General features: G+C 46.9%; 1 protein-coding gene and 1 pseudogene across 1 annotated transcript; one reads left to right on the top strand and one right to left on the bottom strand.

Annotated features, from left to right (window-relative positions):
• The first annotated feature begins 57 nt into the window (after nt 1-57).
• LOC120031817 lies at nt 58-10,685 on the top strand (annotated as a pseudogene).
• Nucleotides 10,686-11,561: 876 nt separating this feature from the next.
• LOC120031818 (unique cartilage matrix-associated protein-like) lies at nt 11,562-14,215 on the bottom strand. Its single transcript, XM_038977637.1, has 5 exons — nt 14,158-14,215; nt 13,875-13,940; nt 13,692-13,787; nt 12,054-12,152; nt 11,562-11,650 (listed from the first exon to the last, which is right to left on the bottom strand). The coding sequence occupies exons 1-5, from the start codon at nt 14,213-14,215 to the stop codon at nt 11,562-11,564; spliced, it is 408 nt and encodes a 135-aa protein (XP_038833565.1).
• Between the last annotated feature and the right edge of the window lie 4,032 nt (nt 14,216-18,247).

The following is an 18,247-nucleotide window of genomic DNA, read 5'->3' on the forward strand; positions in this document are numbered from 1 at the left end:
ATAATTTCTAATTTCATGTCAACTAAGTATACATTTTTCTAGGATTTTATTGGCGATATGCGAGTAATTTGCAGCGGTGTAAAGTCGTTTTTTGGGGTATCTGTATTTTACTTTACTATTTGTATTTCAGACAACTTTTACTCCTCTACATTACTAAAGAAAATAATGTACTTTCTACTCCATACATTTTCCCTGACATCCAAATGTACTCGTTACATTTTGAATGTTTAGAAGGACAGGAAAATAGTCTAATTCACGCATTTAAAGAGAAAATCCCTAGTCAACCTTACTGCTCCACCCCTGGTGATCTGTGAGTGGAAACGTCTACCACAAATACTTTGGACAGGCAAAATAGCAGCCACTATTCTATTTGATAGGGGTCCTTCGTTTGGCGCCAGATTTCAGTTCTTTCTCAGTAGTAATTTGAAGAAACGAAGATAGCTAGCTAGAGAAGTGACTGAAACCATCAAATAAGGTGAACAATATAATTATTTGCAAGAAAATGTCGTTTTCTTGGTCACTACACAAAAAGTATACAATCGACAACGTAATTTGACCCGAAGTGACCTTCATTACCTCAAAGTGGCATTGTTGCTTGCCGTGTGATACACACTGTCACTGCTTGCTACGTTGACGTTGCTACCCCGGATTTCGCACTGCCTGGAGTGAAGATCATATTCATCATTTGTTTTCTAGCTTGCTGTACGCTTTGTTGCGAGTATAAGCAGTGTGGGAAATATATGGCTTTGAACAAAACTATAACAGTGTGTGTGTCAGGTGATGATGACCTGGACCTTCTAACAGCTGCTGGCTGAGAACGAGGCTGGAGAGGAGCAGCAGGCTAGCCAGGAAGCAGAGGACAACCTAGATGATCTGTTTGACAACGATGATGAAGAGTACAGGGAGGGGCTGGAGAGGGAGGAAGAGGATGGAGTTGTTGCCCTCTTTGGAGATGTGGATGGCATTGAAGAGGAGGAAGAAGTTTAAACACAGCCGTCTGTAGGGAAGGCTCCGGACAACCTCAATAAATCCCAAGAAGGTTTACAAGGTTTGTCCACAAGGAGTTCAGTACTTCAAAAATGATTATGATAGCGCTATAGCATAGCATTAACGCCTATAGTATGTATAGAGTAAATGTTTCTAAAATGCAGATACCTTCTCTTAAAGTATGTCAGCTTCGCACGCTGTCTCCTTTTCTTTTTAATTCATGGCAGCTTTCTGGTTGTAATCATATCTGTTGTGTTTCTGTGTGTTCTCAGAGGAGCTGAGGCGTATTCAGGAGCAGATGCAGAGGCAGCAGCTAGAGGCCTCCCAGAAGAGCTCTACAGCCACCTTTACCACAAACAGCATCCCAGGAACAAAGGCACCTTCTAAAGCGAACACTCCCTCACAGAGTCCCCCCAAACAGAGCTCCTCCAAGCCAGTTCGTCCCACACAGAAGACCAAGCCCCAAGCCGGTATTACTTTCAGACGTTTTTTTAGCCCAGGTAGTTCCATTTGAGTTTCAGAGTGTATTCTCATCAAAGTCTAGGCTGACCATACAGGAACACAGTGGTGATACCATGTCATATAAGAAGCATCTGTGTCAAGTGAAATAGGTGAGGGTGGTGGATGTGTGTTTTAAAGGAATCTCTTCATCTGTTGTTTTTGACAGTAGGAAAGCCCTCGTCTGCCCCAGACCGAGGAGCCGGCACCAAGCTACAGGAGTCCTCCGACTTCACCGCTCAACTCAACAACGCTGACCTGTTCAAACGCAAAGGTCAAAGGACAGCTCACCAGGTCCAGCCCAGCACTACAGCAGCCGCTACAGACACCAGAGGTCCACTGGTGGAGATTAAGACTCACAGCTCCTTCCAGCCAATAGCAAGCAGTAGTAGGACCAACAATACTGTACGTTCATCACTACCTTCCCAGTCCAATGCTGCTGCAGCCCTGTCCGCCGTACGACAGGCCAACCCCCTTCCATCTCTCCCTAAAGACGACGCCATCGAAAAGTACTCTGGACTGAGGTCAGAGCACACACACACACACCTCTCTCGCACACGCACTCATCTACCTATAACACACACAAACACTCCAAGGTTTCTTGTCCGAAGCTCAGATCTGGATTCTGATTGGTTCGTTGGTTTCAGGCGACCACGCGTGTCCTCCACGGAGATGGATCGTATAAGATGGCCGACCGCAAGCTGATCCGGCTCTCCCAGTTGCCTGAGCGCCTGGCCCGGGAGAAACTGGAGGACTGCGGCTGAGGTCACCTTCGCTGTGCTGGTCAACAAAGCCACACCACAGAGCAACAGCAGTGTAAGACCAGAATTACCCCTCTATATCACAGGAGGTTGGTGGCACCTTAATTGGGGAGGACGGGCTCGTGGTAATGGCTGGAGCGGAGTAGGTGGAATGGTATCAAATACATCAAACACATAGATTCCATGTGTTTGATGCCATTCAATTTGCTCCATTCCGGCCATTATTATGAGCCTCAGCAGCCTCCACTGCTCTATACTGTATACCAACATGCAACTTCAACATCTACAGTAGGTCACTGATCATGTGGTTTTATTGACATGGACACTCAGGACTCCAGAAGTATGTAAGGTTGACCAATGTTCAATAAAATAAGTAATTGACTTGATAAGACGTGGGCCAACCTGTATTCATTTCAGATGAGTCAGAGATGTCAGCGCTAAGACTTGTCTCCCTCCCTCCGCTCACAGGGTAAGACGTTCAGCATCTGGAAGCTGTCTGACCTCCATGACCTGGAAGTGTACGTGTCTCTCTTGCTGTTTGGGGAGGTGCATAAGGAGCACTGGAAGACTGAGCCAGGCACCGTCATGGGCATCCTCAACCCCAACCCCATGAAGGCCAAAGACGAATATGACGGGGTGTGTGTGTGTCTGTGTTTACTTTCTCTGTAGTATGTGTGTGTGTGTGTCTGTGTTTACTTTCTCTGTAGTATGTGTGTGTGTGTGTCTTTGTTTACTTTCTCTGTGGTGTGTGTATGTGTGTGTGTGTGTCTGTGTTTACTTTATCTGTAGTATGTGTGTGTGTGTCTGTGTTTACTTTCTCTGTGGTGTGTGTATGTGTGTGTGTTCTCACCATCACTCTATCTTCTCCCCCCAGGTGTCTCTGTCGGTGGACCACCATCAGAAGGTGTTGTTGATGGGGGAGGCTCAGGACTATGGCACCTGTAAGGCAGCCAAGAAGAACGGAGACCCCTGCTCTCAGATTGTCAACCTGGTGGGTTTGCCTTTGCATCCAGAAACACACGCAACCTGAACTGCTCAACAGCTCCTCCATCCACTCTTTGACCCACACTGACCCTCAGAACCGACCTTAAGGCTGATCAGTGTCATTCATATTTACTGTGTCAGTCATATACCACCGCCAAATAGAGAGGGACATTTGAGAACTTGTGAAGTGACATCGTTGAAAGCGTTTCTCTGCAGTAGGAGGGTGTAGAACTGTTGTCATGTGCTATCTCTCTCTCTGCAGTAGGAGGGTGTAGGACTGTTGTCATGTGCTATCTCTCTCTCTGCAGTAGGAGGGTGTAGGACTGTTGTCATGTTCTATCTCTCTCTCTGCAGTAGGAGGGTGTAGACCTGTTGTCCTGTGCTATCTCTCTCTCTGCAGTAGGAGGGTGTAGGACTGTTGTCATGTGCTATCTCTCTCTCTGCAGTAGGAGGGTGTAGAACTGTTGTCCTGTGCTATCTCTCTCTCTGCAGTAGGAGGGTGTAGGACTGTTGTCATGTGCTATCTCTCTCTCTGCAGTAGGAGGGTGTAGGACTGTTGTCATGTGCTATCTCTCTGTCTCTGCAGTAGGAGGGTGTAGGACTTGTCATGTGCTATCTCTCTCTCTGCAGTAGGAGGGTGTAGGACTGTTGTCATGTGCTATCTCTCTCTCTGCAGTATGAGTGCCAGTACTGCCAGTACCACGTCAAGGCCCAGTATAAGAAGATGAGTGCCCAGCGGGCCGAGCTGCAGTCGTCTTTCTCAGGGAAGGTCAAGGGGAAGGTCAACAGCCTGAAGGAATGACTGTGTCAGACCGGCTTCCACTACGGCGGCTTGATCTCACCAGCCTGCGCTGCCGCACTGTGTGTGTGTCACAGTGAATATTGTGTGCATTTGTGTGTTGGTTGTTCAGTGTGTTTACCTATGTAAGCGTCAGTCGTCTCTAAGCAGTTCTTTCCATTAGTGCCGTTACAGACTCATTTTCAATCGGCTACTTTTTCCACTTCATATTAAGTAGGCAACTTTTCATTTGAGTTTCAATTGGCTAGTCCGTCAAGCCATCTCCCACTAGAATGAAAGATATGCATCTTCTAGTGATCTTTTGATAGGATAGGTGCCTGTCAGTCACAAAGCGAGCAATGACAGGGAAATGCAGTCTGCTGTCTGTCCCGCCTCCCGGTACAATTTGTGCTCACTGTGGTTGGTTGCAGTCAGATTTCTTTACACAGAGGGAGAGAGCATGGTGGTTGTGAATTTTCACGTCCCACGTAATGTAAGTGGTAATGATGAGTCGAAACCCACTTAGCCAAGTTATTGTTTTCTGGCAGATTCATTTATTTCTTTTATTTTGCGTGTTTCACATAGCCAGTCACGCGGAGTCGTGGCGCATTGGCTATTTAATGTGCGTTGATTGACAACTGAACAGCAGGTGTTGACTAGTTTATAAAAGGTGTCGAACTGTCTTGAATAAAGTCTCCTGTATCCCTTTGCCATTCATAAATCCTGGAACGTGATTATATGTCCGTGGTATCGCATCAGACAAGTAAACCGAAGGACTTTCCTAGGTTTCCTTTGCTAGGATGTCGGCATTTGCCAGATGGTGATTCTAAAGTGAGTGACTCTGGTCTCGTCGGTCAGTGTAGCCTACCCAATGGCATCTTTGAGAGAGTCTGTCATCTGACTCCCTTATTTGCATAGGCTACTGGTAGGCCGAGTCTTTTTGGAGATGATCTACAGGTAAATTGTGAAAACATTTGATGAAGATGGTGAACCATCACTGCAGGGACGTTAGGTGTGGAGAGAAGCATTCTGGTCCAAATATGATAATTAGGGCCCCCTCACGGAATCCAGGCATTTAAAACAATTCAACAATATTCAATCATTTATTGACCTTAGTAGGGAATTAACTAAATGTATTGAAAATGTATTCATTTGCCCAAGATTATCATAATACATGAACAGAATGCAATACCACAACACATTTTTCTACTCTGGGAGGTAAACTCGATAATTTGTTCAATAATTTCGCTGTGTATTTCAGATAGAATCAAGGTATTAGACCATAGGTCGATCACCAAATATTTCTGTAGAAAAGCCAACGAACGATAAAGGCTTGCGCTCCTTTTTAAAATTGTGTTGAGCTGTTGCCGGTAGGTGCACTTGATTCAAAAGTCCTGCGCACTGGGTAAATCTTCCCGTGAGACAAACTCCGGCGGACCGGTGTTGTGCCGAAAATCTCCCCCCTGCCTGAATCCCCCTCTTCGCGTTCTTCATTTCTGCGACTTGCTTGCTAGTTGAGATTTATGCTTTTCACTCCGTTGTCAGTTCAGCCTACATTTCACTGATCTTAGTAGTTTTCTGTTTGGCTATTTGTTTTAAGTGTATGTGGCGGTTCTAGCTTGTATGGCGCCCTGTACCTCCCTGGGCGGCTGCCCATGTCGCCCGTACCTAAATCCGCTACTGATTTTGTTTTAGCCTATAAATAAATCTCTTAGCCAAAATTCGTCATCTCTTCCATGTCTGAAAGTGTAAGGATAATAATACATTAACATACATTAATTATTCATTTCGGTTTCCTATCCTGATGTGAAGTTTGTTCTATAGAAAGTATTTGACTCTGATGTGTATCACAGAAAGTATTTGACTCTAGCCACAAAATTAAGGAGATTAGAAGGGGTGGGGGAATTTTCGGCACAACACCGGCAAATCTGTGACTAAATCGAGTGCATCTACTTTGCTGCCCAATCAGTTAGCTCAAATCACCGTGGCTAGAGCTTCCATGACCCTGGCCACAGCCAAGTTTAATAGGCTAGTAGCCTACGTCAGATTTAATCACTTTTAAAACCATGACCACAGAGAGAATGTCAACGAATACAACAAAGAGCTGCTGTTTTTATGAGTGAGCACTGTCACTGTTTTTAATTCATCACTATTACAAAACGTGCTTCTCCGTACTTCCGCTCGGGCTGCAATGCATGAGTAGCCAAGTATCGATAGCCCTGCGTTTTATTATTATTAGCAGCTCGTCGTGTCGATTTTAATATCGAGGAATATTTCACTTTCTCTGGTCACAGGAACAACATGAATTTGTGCATGTGGGAGATGCAGTGCGACTCGAGTTTCGCCATCAGGTGGAAGACGGTGTCCCCTCTGGTCAGTCTCGCCGGAGGAAAGGAAGGAGAGAGCAGGGACCGTGAGAGGCGGTTGGGAAAAATAGTTTTGAACAGTCATCCAACTCTGAATTCCAAGTCGGAAACTCGGGCATCTTTCTAGAGCTCCGACTTTTCTACCTGAAGATCAGTGACGTGGTGATTTGACCTCGTTGACCATCAGATGCAGGTACCATCAGTCCAGTAAAGTAAAAAAAAAATATATATTTCAATTCATGCTCAGTGCCTCACAAAAGCTAAACCAGCTTATCTATTTTTTTTAATCAAAGCTCAGGTTTTGAAATATAATATGGTCTGATTAACAATATTGGCAGGCCAATCATATGCTATGATAATATGTTATGCAATTTGCCCAAACCTCATTCCTACAAAACTGTTTGTGTCAGGTTAATGTAAAAAGCAGTAGATCTCAGCTTGTTTTTTGACTACAAAAGTGATCTTGACTTGAAAAGGTTGGTGACCACTGTATTAGACTGAGGCCATCCAAATAGAACTCCTGGCTGGCTACTCTTTCTGTTTGCCTGGCTACTCGATGTAGTTGTGGAAAACACTGCTCTTTGTGTTTGTCTGCGCTGTGAGTCAGTATGTGTGTGTTTGTATTGTGTTCACTTATGTACCTCTCCGTTCCTGTCTAGGTCTGCGTCTGGCCCTAAGCAGCCCACCCAGACCACGCTAGGAAACCTGTTTGTGAAGGGATCTGGCCAGCCAGGCCAAGAGACTGGGGGAGATGGAGAGAGTGAGAGGGGGGCGAGAGAGGTTTAAGACTAGGGGAGATGGAGAGAGTGAGAGGGGGCGAGAGAGGTTTAAGACTGGGGGAGATGGAGTGAGAGGGGCCAAGAGACTGGGTAAGACTGGTGGAGGGAGTGAGAGAGGGCGAAGAGACTGGGTAAGACGGGGAGATGGAGAGAGTGAGAGGGGACAAGAGACTGGGTAAGACGGGGAGATGGAGAGAGTGAGAGGGGGCGAGAGACTGGGTAAGACTGGTGGAGGGGGCGAGAGAGGTTTAAGACTGGGGGAGGTGGAGGGAGTGAGAGGTAGCGAGAGAGGTTTAAGACTGGGGGAGGTAGAGAGAGTGAGAGAGGTTTAAGACTGGGGGAGGTGGAGGGAGTGAGAGGTAGCGAGAGAGGTTTAAGACTGGGGGAGGTGGAGGGAGTGAGAGGTTCCGAGAGAGGTTTAAGACTGGGGGAGATGGAGAGAGTGAGAGGGGTTTAAGACTGGGAGAGAGTGAGAGGGGGCGAGAGAGGTTTAAGACAGAGCACCAGTCTTATGTGTTTGATTGTTTTTTAGCCATGAAGTCTAACGAGGTGTCCTGCTGCTCAGACGACTTCAAGGACCTGTTATCCATGCCTACCCCGGGAGCCCTCCAACTGAAGAGACACCTCACCAAACCCCCAGGTAACTGCAAACCCATGAACACATTAGATGGGCCATCTGGAGACTAGAGAAGGAGAGCTTTAGAAGGAAAACTGTATTTTTTACCTTGGTGTGTTTTCTCCCTGCTTGTCAATGCGTTAGGATTACTGTATATCATCTTTCTCTCTTCTTCCACCTTCTCTCCCTTCCTCCCTCACTCCCCCAGGTTCCAAGGGCTCGGCCGGTGCAGGGGTCCAGTCCATCTCTGCCTCTGACCTCCTGAAGCAGCAGAAGCAGCTCTTAGAGACCCGAGGACGCCGGGCAGAGGAGATCCAGCAGAGGGTCCTCCAGACCTCAGGCAGGGCGGGGGTCCCCGGGGCCTCTTCCCCCATCTAGAGGGGCCCTCCTGTCCCCCAAATCTGCCTCAGATGTCCCCAGAACCCCACCGCCCCCCACACCCCAACACTGGGGAGGGGTTTTAACGAGGGAGATGATATCTTGTTTTTTGACCACACCCCTCCTCCGCCCCCGACGGCACACAGCCTATCAGCAGCCAAGGTAGGTGGTGCTTATCCTATCACATGCTTTCATGCTTGGTGTACACTGTTGCGCTGTTGATTTGACTGTAGAATGTGATGTCATTAAGACGCTTGAGTTCAAAGGTCACAGAGAGGTTGGAGGTTAAAGGTGAAGCTGCCCCTCTTCTCTCTAGCTGGCTGCTCTGAAGAAGCTGAGAGTGAAGGGGGCTGGGCTGGCAAAAGAAGACCCCAACGCTGTGACGAGGAAGAGGAGCAGCAGCACTGACGTCACCACCAGGGTGCAGAAGAACCTGTCCTCGCCCGATGGTACACACACAGAGAGAGCGTCCCTGTTCTTAACCATCCTCTGATCTGCCTCTGTACAGGTGAACATCTTGGGACCGAGGAGGAGGAGGAGCCAGCCCAGAAGAAGAGGCAGGAACAAATGGACTAGGTCCAATCAGGAGTTCAAGAAGATCCTCAACGCCAAGTCCTGCTACGGGCCGAGCTACAGGCGGTGAGTCAGCAATTCTGTAACCATAGCAGCCTAGTGTAACTGCTCCCTTCTCTGTGTAACACTGTAATGATTCCCCTTATCACTAGCCCAGTGTAATAATAGTTTTTCTCTCTTTAGGCGGAGTATCAGCTGCAGGAGTGCTACTTTGACCCCCTGGTGAAGAAGGAGGCGATGGAGGACAAGATGAGCAACATCAGAGAGCAGAAGTGTCGAGCCGTCAGCTGTAAAAGGTCCGTGTCCAATCACAGGTCTTATTCACTAGTGTCATCAGCTATCCTGCAGTTTAAATCACCAGTTAACCACCAAACCAACAGTTTTAGTCTGTTGAGTCAAAATCTACTCCATCGGGGATTTGAAACATCATCTTTCCTTTACGGTAGTCAGATGAAAAGCCAGATGAAAGATCTAAGGCATCGCAGTGCTAGCTGTGCCACTAGAGATTCTGGGTTCGAGTCCAGGCTCTGTCGCAGCCGGCCGCGACCGGGAGACCCATGCGGCGGCGCACAATTGGCCCAGCGTCGTCCGGGTTGGTAGAGGGTTTGGCCGGCAGGGATGTTCTTGACCCATCGCGACTGTGGCGGGCAGGGCGCAGTGCACGCTGACGCGGTCGCCAGGTGTACGGTGTTTACTCCGAGACATTGGTGCGGCTGGCTTCCGGGTTAAGTGGGCATTGTGTCAAGAAGCAGTGCGGCTTGGCTGGGTTGTGTTTCGGAGGACGCACAGCTCTCGACCTTCGCCTCTCCCGAGTCCGTACGGAAGTTGCAGCGATGAGACAAGACTGTAACTACCAACTGAATACCACGGAATTGGGGAGAAAAGGGGGTTTAAATGAAAAGCCAGATGAAAGCCCCATCTCCTAGCACCTCAGAACAACTAGCAATTTAGACCGGTACGATTAACGGTCCCAATGGCATGATAGCAGATCAGGCAGACTGCTCAGAATTCTAATTCACCTACTATCAACATTATTTAATCATCCTGTCAGAAATATATAACTGTCTTGTCTCCAGTGTAAGTACACATACTTCAAGCCTGCCATCGCTGTGTGGAGGAGAAGCATGAGCTGCAGTGGCACGACGCCACCAAACGCTTCTTCAAGTGCCTCTGTGGACAGAGAGCCATCGCACTGGACCGCCTGCCACACAAACACTGCAGGTGAGACATGTACACACACACGCTACAGTCGAGGCGCTCACTCTCAAACACAATGCAGGTCACGTGCTACTGCGTTCATCAGATATGATAATGCTGCGTTCTCTATTGCAGTCACTGTGGCCTGTTGAAATGGGAAAGAGACGGCATGTTGAAGGTAAGTGTCGCGTTTTAGTAGGTTTGGAGTTCAGATGGACCCAAAGCACTTCCTTCTCCCATCTGATTGGTCCTGGGTTTGACTACTACTTCCTGTTCCTGTCCACAGGAGAAGTCAGGGCCTAAGATAGCTGGGGAGCTGCTCGAGGTGACGAGCAGCCCAAGTTCCTCAACGGCCTGCTGTAGTCCTCAGTCACTTACAATCACCTTCATCATTGTCTTCATCATATGAAGCGACTGCTGCTGGTGCTATTGGACTTTCTTGTGTTATATTTATCTGCGTGTTGTAGAGTGCTTTTTAAATTTCCTTTTAATGTTTTTTTTTTTACTGTGGATATAATTTGAAGTTGATTATGGATTTTAAATTGCTGTGTTTTGAATGGATTCAATTGTATTTCCGAATGAGGAGTTTGTTGATCCCTCCTGCTGGCTTTGATGGGAATGTGCTGATTAAATCGTGCTGAGTAATTTACCAACCATCTCCTCCTTTTTCTGACTTGGGCTCGCTGAGAAAAAATTGTCTCCTGTGCTATATTGCGTCCTTACAGTCTGAGGGAGTTTTAGAGACACCCAAAATAGTAACAGGAGCTGGAGTAAGAGAAGATCAAGTACGTCTGAACTAGTTCAACTCCTCAACTTCTCTCTCTTCTCTTTCCCTCTCTGTCCTCTGCTCTCTGCCCAGTGCTGTCTAAAGTTACAGCTGTGGAATGTTGGTAGTCTCGCATGGAATCCCGACATTAATCTCAGTCTGATGAGTTCCCCAGCACTCACTCGCACACTTTCATTTTATCATCCCTTCTTCAGCTTCCCCTCTCTCTTTTCACTCGCTCTTTCTCTACCCTCCTTCAACTCTCTTTCTCTCACACACACATTTTATTCAGGTTATGAATCTAGGTGCTTAAGAATTCACCCCCTGATTTAGTGACACTTACTGTAACAGTGAGAGAAGCTCTATATATGCCAAAAAATGATTTTTTTCACAGCAGTACATTTTATTGGTGTGTGGTTCTGAATTACAGTTACAGGTTTCATAATTGTGATTACAGTTGGGTTACCATACAGAAAAGACTGTACAGTTTGATACACAGACAGATGTGAAAGATACACAGACCACACCAAACAGTACACCACACAGATACATGTACAAACCATAGAGATTGAAATAAGCATGCATAGAAACACACAACCAATCACGACAGCCTCCTTTATCAAACATGACCTGCCAGTCTAATAGTTTTTAATATAAATGTTACAAAACTGTTTTATCTACATAATACTACCATTTTAAATGATTGAGTTTAATAGTTTTGTACGTAAACCTTTTAACTCCTAGGTGAGTGATGTTTTGGCCACTGCCCATGGTCTTGTTATGTCCGTCTGATAGGCTAGGTGTCTTAAGTGGCACAGGGTCCTGCCAATCACAGGCTGGTGCACTATGTTCTGATCTCCTTGGCCTATGGAGCATGCTCACCAACCGCGGGGATAGCGGGGGTAGAGTCCATCATAGTGGAACTCACGCCACTGCTCTGTCTTCTCCCGTGTCCTCTCATCCTGCTCTGTGGATGGAGAGAGGCGGAGAAGGGAGCCGAGAGAGGGGAAAGGAAAGAGGGTTGAGGGTTTTTTGTTTGTGCCAACCTGCAGAGTGTAGAACGCGGAGGACTAAGAAAGTGTATTTCTGTCCTTCATGTGAAACACTTCGGTTTACTTATGTGGGAGAAAACACTTCCCAGTAACACAATAGGCACAAGAACTACCACAAACCCAACACATCCCTATACAGACGTGTGGTCAAAATGTTCAGGGCAGCACACTGTGTGAAAACTGTGATTAGACTCTGTGATTACTGCAGATAAATCAAGCTGTGGCGTTTACCACTAAGAGGTATAAGGGTCTGAGTTTAACCAAATGGGCACTTATGGTTTTAAACCTCATCTTTCGAACAGAGTTAGTCGGTCTTACCATCGCGCTCCTCTTCCACATAGTTCTCAAACTCGTTCCTCTGTTCGTCATAGTACTCCCTCCTCCTCTCATCAGCTGACAGCCTTACCCTCTGCTCAGCTACGGAGGGAGGGAGGAGGGGGAAAAGAGAGGGAGAGATGGAAGAAGGTGTTATGGTCACTAAGGTAGAGTGAGAGGTGTTGTCTTAGTTACGTAATGAACCTCAAAGATGTTTGGCGCCAAACTTCCAACCTGTCCTCACCTCACACTTTCCTCACGCCACACACTACAGGCAGTCCAACTCTATCACACAGTTTTTGGGAGAGATACTGTACCTGTAGCTTTATACACACACACACACACACACACAGAGGCCGGTGCTGTATACATTGGACACTAGCCCTCATTGGGGTACTCACAGAAGTTTTAAGGTGACATCACAATATTTTGGAGTACACACACACACTGAATAGTGGGTTGTTTTCTTACAAAACGGTCTGGTGGAATGAGGCTTTGCGGAATGGAAACTTTCTCAGGTACTAGACTTACTGGTTGGGTTCGCTATCTCTCCCTCTCTGTCTGATTCAATTCAAAGGGATTTATTGGCATGAGAAACATATATTTACATTGCCAAAGCAAGTAAAATAAACAATCAAAAATTAACAATAAACATTACAATCACAATTTTCTAAGGGATAGACACATTTCAAATGTCATATTGTGGCTATGTACAATGTTATAATGATGTGAAAATAGTTAAAGTACAAAAGGGAAAATAAATAAATATTGGTTGTATTTACTGGTTGCCCTTTCCTTGTGGCAACAGGTCACAAATCTCTCTTTCTCTCCCTCTCTCCGTCTCTCTGTCGTCGTGGCTGCAGACCTGCTCACGTGTGTTACTGTAACCCAATGACCAAGTTAACAGACCTTTCCATTATCCTCCTCAGGTTTCTTCTCTTTCTTTTCTCCCTCTCATTTCCTCTTGTTCTCTCTCTCTCTCTGCACTAGAATGGTTAATTGGTCCACACATTCCTGTCTCAGCTCCTGCAGTGCCTTCCATTTTACCTGCGCATCACTCCACTAACACGGTCACAACAAAGTCGTATACACACATACACACACATTCACACATACCCTCATGCACACGCACACACACACACTTCTCTCCCTTCTCTCTCGTGCACACCCAGCGCCTTGGTGACTGGCTGGCAGGCGATATAAACAGTATTTTGAGAGAGAGAGAGAGGCTGCTCCATACTACCCTGTGACTCCTTTTGCTGCCTCCAGCCAGTGTGTGCGTGCGTGCGTGTGTGTGAAACAGATGGCTTCAAATGCTTTTAAGCTTTTGGAGCAGCTGCCAGCGATACACCTGTGGGAGTCTTCAGTCTGCCCTCAGAGTTCACAGCCATGACCTCAAACCACACCACCCAACATTTTAATCCACAGACCATAAAATTAATAGACTTTGAGTACACACACCCACACACACACACCACCAGTCTCTACAGAGTGCTGTAAACCTCCCAAAACAAACTGTCCATAATGGCACCAGCAACTTCAACCACATGCAAACACTACCATCATCAACCCGCATGCCCCCTGTCCTGCCCCTGCCCTGGCTCCATAGTAACGCCCCATAGTGACGGTAAACAGCCTCACCGAGGACCTCCGCCTCATGTTTGGCCGAGCGCCGACTACGCTTTTTGAAGAAGTTTGCTGCATCCGCCTCGGGCATGAAGACTCGCCGCGCTGACCCTGGGGGCAGAGGGTAGCAGGGAAGGGTCAAAGAGGGCCATTGGGGTCACTCGGGTTGGGAAGGGGAATGGAACATATGACACTCACCTTTGGGCTCTGCAGCTTTTCCCTCTCTTCCATCTCTCACCGATGCACTCCGCACCCCGGGGGAGACTGGGAAAGAGAGAGAGAGGTTTATGTCAATTTTACACTTGAGCTGATCAGCAAGGCCTCTTTCTAGAAGTTCTGCACAAGCACCTTTCAGAAAAAGGTCTCACCGTAAACATCAAACCTACACCATAAAAAAGTAAAAAAATGTCACCCTCCACCTCCTCTCCCACACCCTACCTTGACCCCCCCCAGCATGTCAACCCCTTATTGTGGTACTTACGTGTGAGGATGAGGAGGGTGGCGAGCAGAGAGAGAAAGACCAGATGAGTCCAGGACATGATGAAGAATACAGTGAAGCAGCGCTGCGAACAGTGAAGTTATGAACTGAGAGAGAGAGGGAGAGGCGAGGGAGGGAGAGGGGAGGGATGGAGAGAGTGGGTGTGAAGAGAAAGAGAAAGAGAAAGAGAGGGAGTTTTGGGGAAGGGGGACAGCTGGAATTTAATTTGCCTAGAGGAGGGGGCCATGAAATATAACCTGAGCCAGAATCTGTTGTCGTTACTGAAGAGAGACACTTAAGAACACACAAGAAAAATCTCCAGAGACTATATACAGGGGGGCACCGGTACAGAGTCCATGCGTGGGGGCACCGGTTAGTTGAGGTAATATGTACATGAAGGTACAGTTATTAAAGTGACTATGCATAGATGACAACAACAGAGTAGCAGCGGTGTAAAAGAGGGGGAGAGGAGGAGGGGGGGGGGGGGCAATGCAAATAGTCTGGGTAGCCATTTGATTAGGTGTTCAGGAGTCTTATGGCTTGGGGGTAGAAGCTGTTTAGAAGCCTCTTGGACCTAGACTTGGTGCTCCGGTACCGCTTGCCGTGTGGTAGAAAAAAGAACAGTCTATGACTAGGGAGACAATTTTAAACAAATAAACAAATAAACTCAGCAACAAAAAAAAATCCCTTTTTCAGGCCCCTGTCTTTCAAAGATAATTCGTTGTAAAGGGTTTAAACACTGTTTCCCATGCTTGTTCAATTAACCATAAACAATTAATGAACATGCACCTGTGGAACGGTCGTTAAGACACTAACAGCTTACAGACGGTAGGCAATTAAGGTCACAGTTATGAAAACTTAGGACACTAAAGAGGCCTTTCTCAAAAGAAAGATGCCCAGGGTCCCTGCTCATCTGCGTGAACGTGCCTTAGGCATGCTGCAAGGCGGCATGAGGACAGATGTGTCAGATGTGGCCAGGGCAATAAATTAAAATGTCCGTACTGTGAGACGCCTAAGACAGCGCTACAGGGAGACAGGATGGACAGCTGATTGTCCTCGCAGTGGCAGACCATGTGTAACAACACCTGCCCAGGATCGGTACATCCGAACATCACACCTGCGGGACAGGTACAGGATGGCAACAACAACTGCCCAAGTTACACCAGGAATGCACAATCCCTCCATCAGTGCTCAGACTGTCCGCAATAAGCTGAGAGAGGCTGGACTGAGGGCTTGTAGGCCTGTTGTAAGGCAGGTCCTCACCAGACATCACCGGCAACAACGTCGCCTATGGGCACAAACCCACCTTCGCTGGACCAGACAGGACTGGCAAAAAGTGCTCTTCTCTGACGAGTCGCGGTTTTGTCTTACCAGGGGTGATGTTCGGATTCACGTTTATCGGAATGAGTGTTACACCGAGGCCTGTACTCTGGAGAGGGATCGATTTGGAGGTGGAGGGTCCATCATGGTCTGGGGCGGTGTGTCACAGCATCATCGGACTAAGCTTGTTGTCATTGCAGGCAATCTCAACGCTGTGCATTACAGGGAAGACGTCCTCCTCCCTCATGTGGTACCCTTCCTGCAGGCTCATCCTGACATGACCCTCCAGCATGACAATGCCACCAGCCATACTGCTCGTTCTGTGCGATTTCCTGCAAGACAGGAATGTCAGTGTTCTGCCATGGCCAGCGAAGAGCCCGGATCTCAATCCCATTGAGCACGTCTGGGACCTGTTGGATCGGAGGGTGAGGCCTAGGGCCATTCCCCCCAGAAATGCCCGGGAACTTGCAGGTGCCTTGGTGGAAGAGTGGGTTAATATCTCACAGCAAGAACTGGCAAATCTGGTGCAGTCCATGAGCAGGAGATGCACTGCAGTACTTAATGCAGCTGGTGGCCACACCGGATACTGACTGTTATTTTTGATTTTGATCCCCCCTTTGTTCAGGGACACATTATTCCATTTCTGTTAGTCACATGTCTGTGGAACTTGTTCAGTTTATGTCTCAGTTGTTGTATCTTGTTATGTTCATACAAATATTTACACATGTTAAGTTTGCTGAAAATAAACGCAGTTGACAGTGAGAGGACGTTTCTTTTTTTGCTGGGTTTATGTCATGCAGAAGAGAGGGATGAAGGAGAGAGAGAGAGAAGGATGAGAGAAAGGGACGTATAGGAGAAGGAGAGAGCGAGTGATAAGGAGCAGAGGCAGAGATTGACTTTCATTACACCTCCCAAATCATAAGGGTGTCACTGATCTAAATGACCATGTAAGAACCACAGGTGTGTGTGGTCTGCTCCGGGTTACTGATCTGAGGTCAGTTCAGGCCAATGAGGACACTTCTTTCATCACTGTCCAATCCGTGACCAGGGTCTCGTTGGAGATGTCAAAGCTGCTTTTGTATTCGTCAGTTTGTACATGTGAAGATGTAATGTGTGTTTTAAGTTTTCAACTCTGATGTTTTCGCTGCTTGGAAGACTTGTAGACCAGGAGACTCTTAAGGAGGAAATACAGATGGGGATTCAAATGTGTTTGTCTGTGTGTTAACTTGCTGTGTGTGTCCATCTGTTGTATTGTGTGTGTAGATGCATATGTTTTTCCCCTGAGGAGAAGCTGGTGTGTGTGTTTCGTGTTGATGCATGCCAGCCTTGCCAGGCCTGGGCATATACAAAGCAGCAGAGCCCATTCGCCACTCTGGTATGGATGATCTCAGTACTGTGCATTGCCCCGATGGGCACAGCTCCCATAAGTTACAAACAATGTGCTATACCCTCCACAGGAGGTTGGTGGCACCTTAATTGGGGAGGACGGGCTCGTGGTAATGGCTGGAGCAGAACAAGTGAAATGGTATCAAATACATCAAACACATACAGCTGAAGTCGGAAGTTTACATACACTTAGGTTGGAGTCATTAAAACTCGTTTTTCAACCACTCAACAAATGTATTGTTAACAAACTATAGTTTTGGCAAGTCGGTTAGGAAATCTACTTTGTGCATGACACAAGTCATTTTTCCAACAATTGTTTACAGACAGATTATTTCACTTATAATTCACTGCATCACAGTTCCAGTGGGTCAGAAGTTTACACACACTAAGTTGACTGTGCCTTTAAACAGCTTGGAAAATTCCAGAAAATTATGTAATGGCTTTAGAAGCTTCTGATAGGCTACTTGACATAATTTGAGTCAATTGGAGGTGTACCTGTGGATGTATTTCAAGGCCTACCTTCAAACTCAGTACCTCTTTGCTTGACATCATGGGAAAATCAAAAGAAATCAGCCAAGACCTCAGAAAAAAAATGTAGACCTCCACAAGTCTGGTTCATCCTTGGGAGCAATTTCCAAACGCCTGAAGGTACCACGTTCATCTGTACAAACAATAGTACGCAAGTATAAACACCATGGGACCACGCAGCCGTCATATCGCTCAGGAAGGAGACGCGTTCTGTCTCCTAGAGATGAACGTACTTTGGTGCGAAAAGTGCAAATCAATCCCAGAACAACAGCAAAGGACCTTGTGAAGATGCTGGAGGAAACAGGTACAAAAGTATCTATATCCACAGTAAAACGAGTCCTATATCGACATAACCTGAAAGGCCACTCAGCAAGGAAGAAGCCACTGCTCCAAAACCGCCATGAAAAGCTAGCCTACAGTTTGCAACTGCACATGGGTACAAAGATTGTACTTTTTGGAGAAATGTCCTCTGGTCTGATGAAACAAAAATAGAACTGTTTGGCCATAATGCCCATCGTTATGTTTGGAGGGAAAAGGGGGAGACTTGCAAGCCTAACAACATCATACTTCCAAAGTTGTGGCAAAATGGCTTAAGGACAACAAAGTCAAGGTATTGGAGTGGCCATCACAAAGCCCTGAACTCAATCCTATAGAAAATTTGTGGGCAGAACTGAAAAAGCGTGTGCGAGCAAGGAGGCCTACAAACCTGACTCGGTTACACCAGCTCTCTCAGGAGGAATGGCCCAAAATTCACCCAACTTATTGTGGGAAGCTTGTGGAAGGCTACGTGAAACGTTTGACCCAAGTTAAACAATTTAAAGGCAATGCTACCAAATACTAATTGAGTGCATGTAAACTT

Source organism: Salvelinus namaycush, chromosome 38 (assembly GCF_016432855.1).
Source record: "Salvelinus namaycush isolate Seneca chromosome 38, SaNama_1.0, whole genome shotgun sequence".
Classification (NCBI taxonomy): domain Eukaryota; kingdom Metazoa; phylum Chordata; class Actinopteri; order Salmoniformes; family Salmonidae; genus Salvelinus; species Salvelinus namaycush.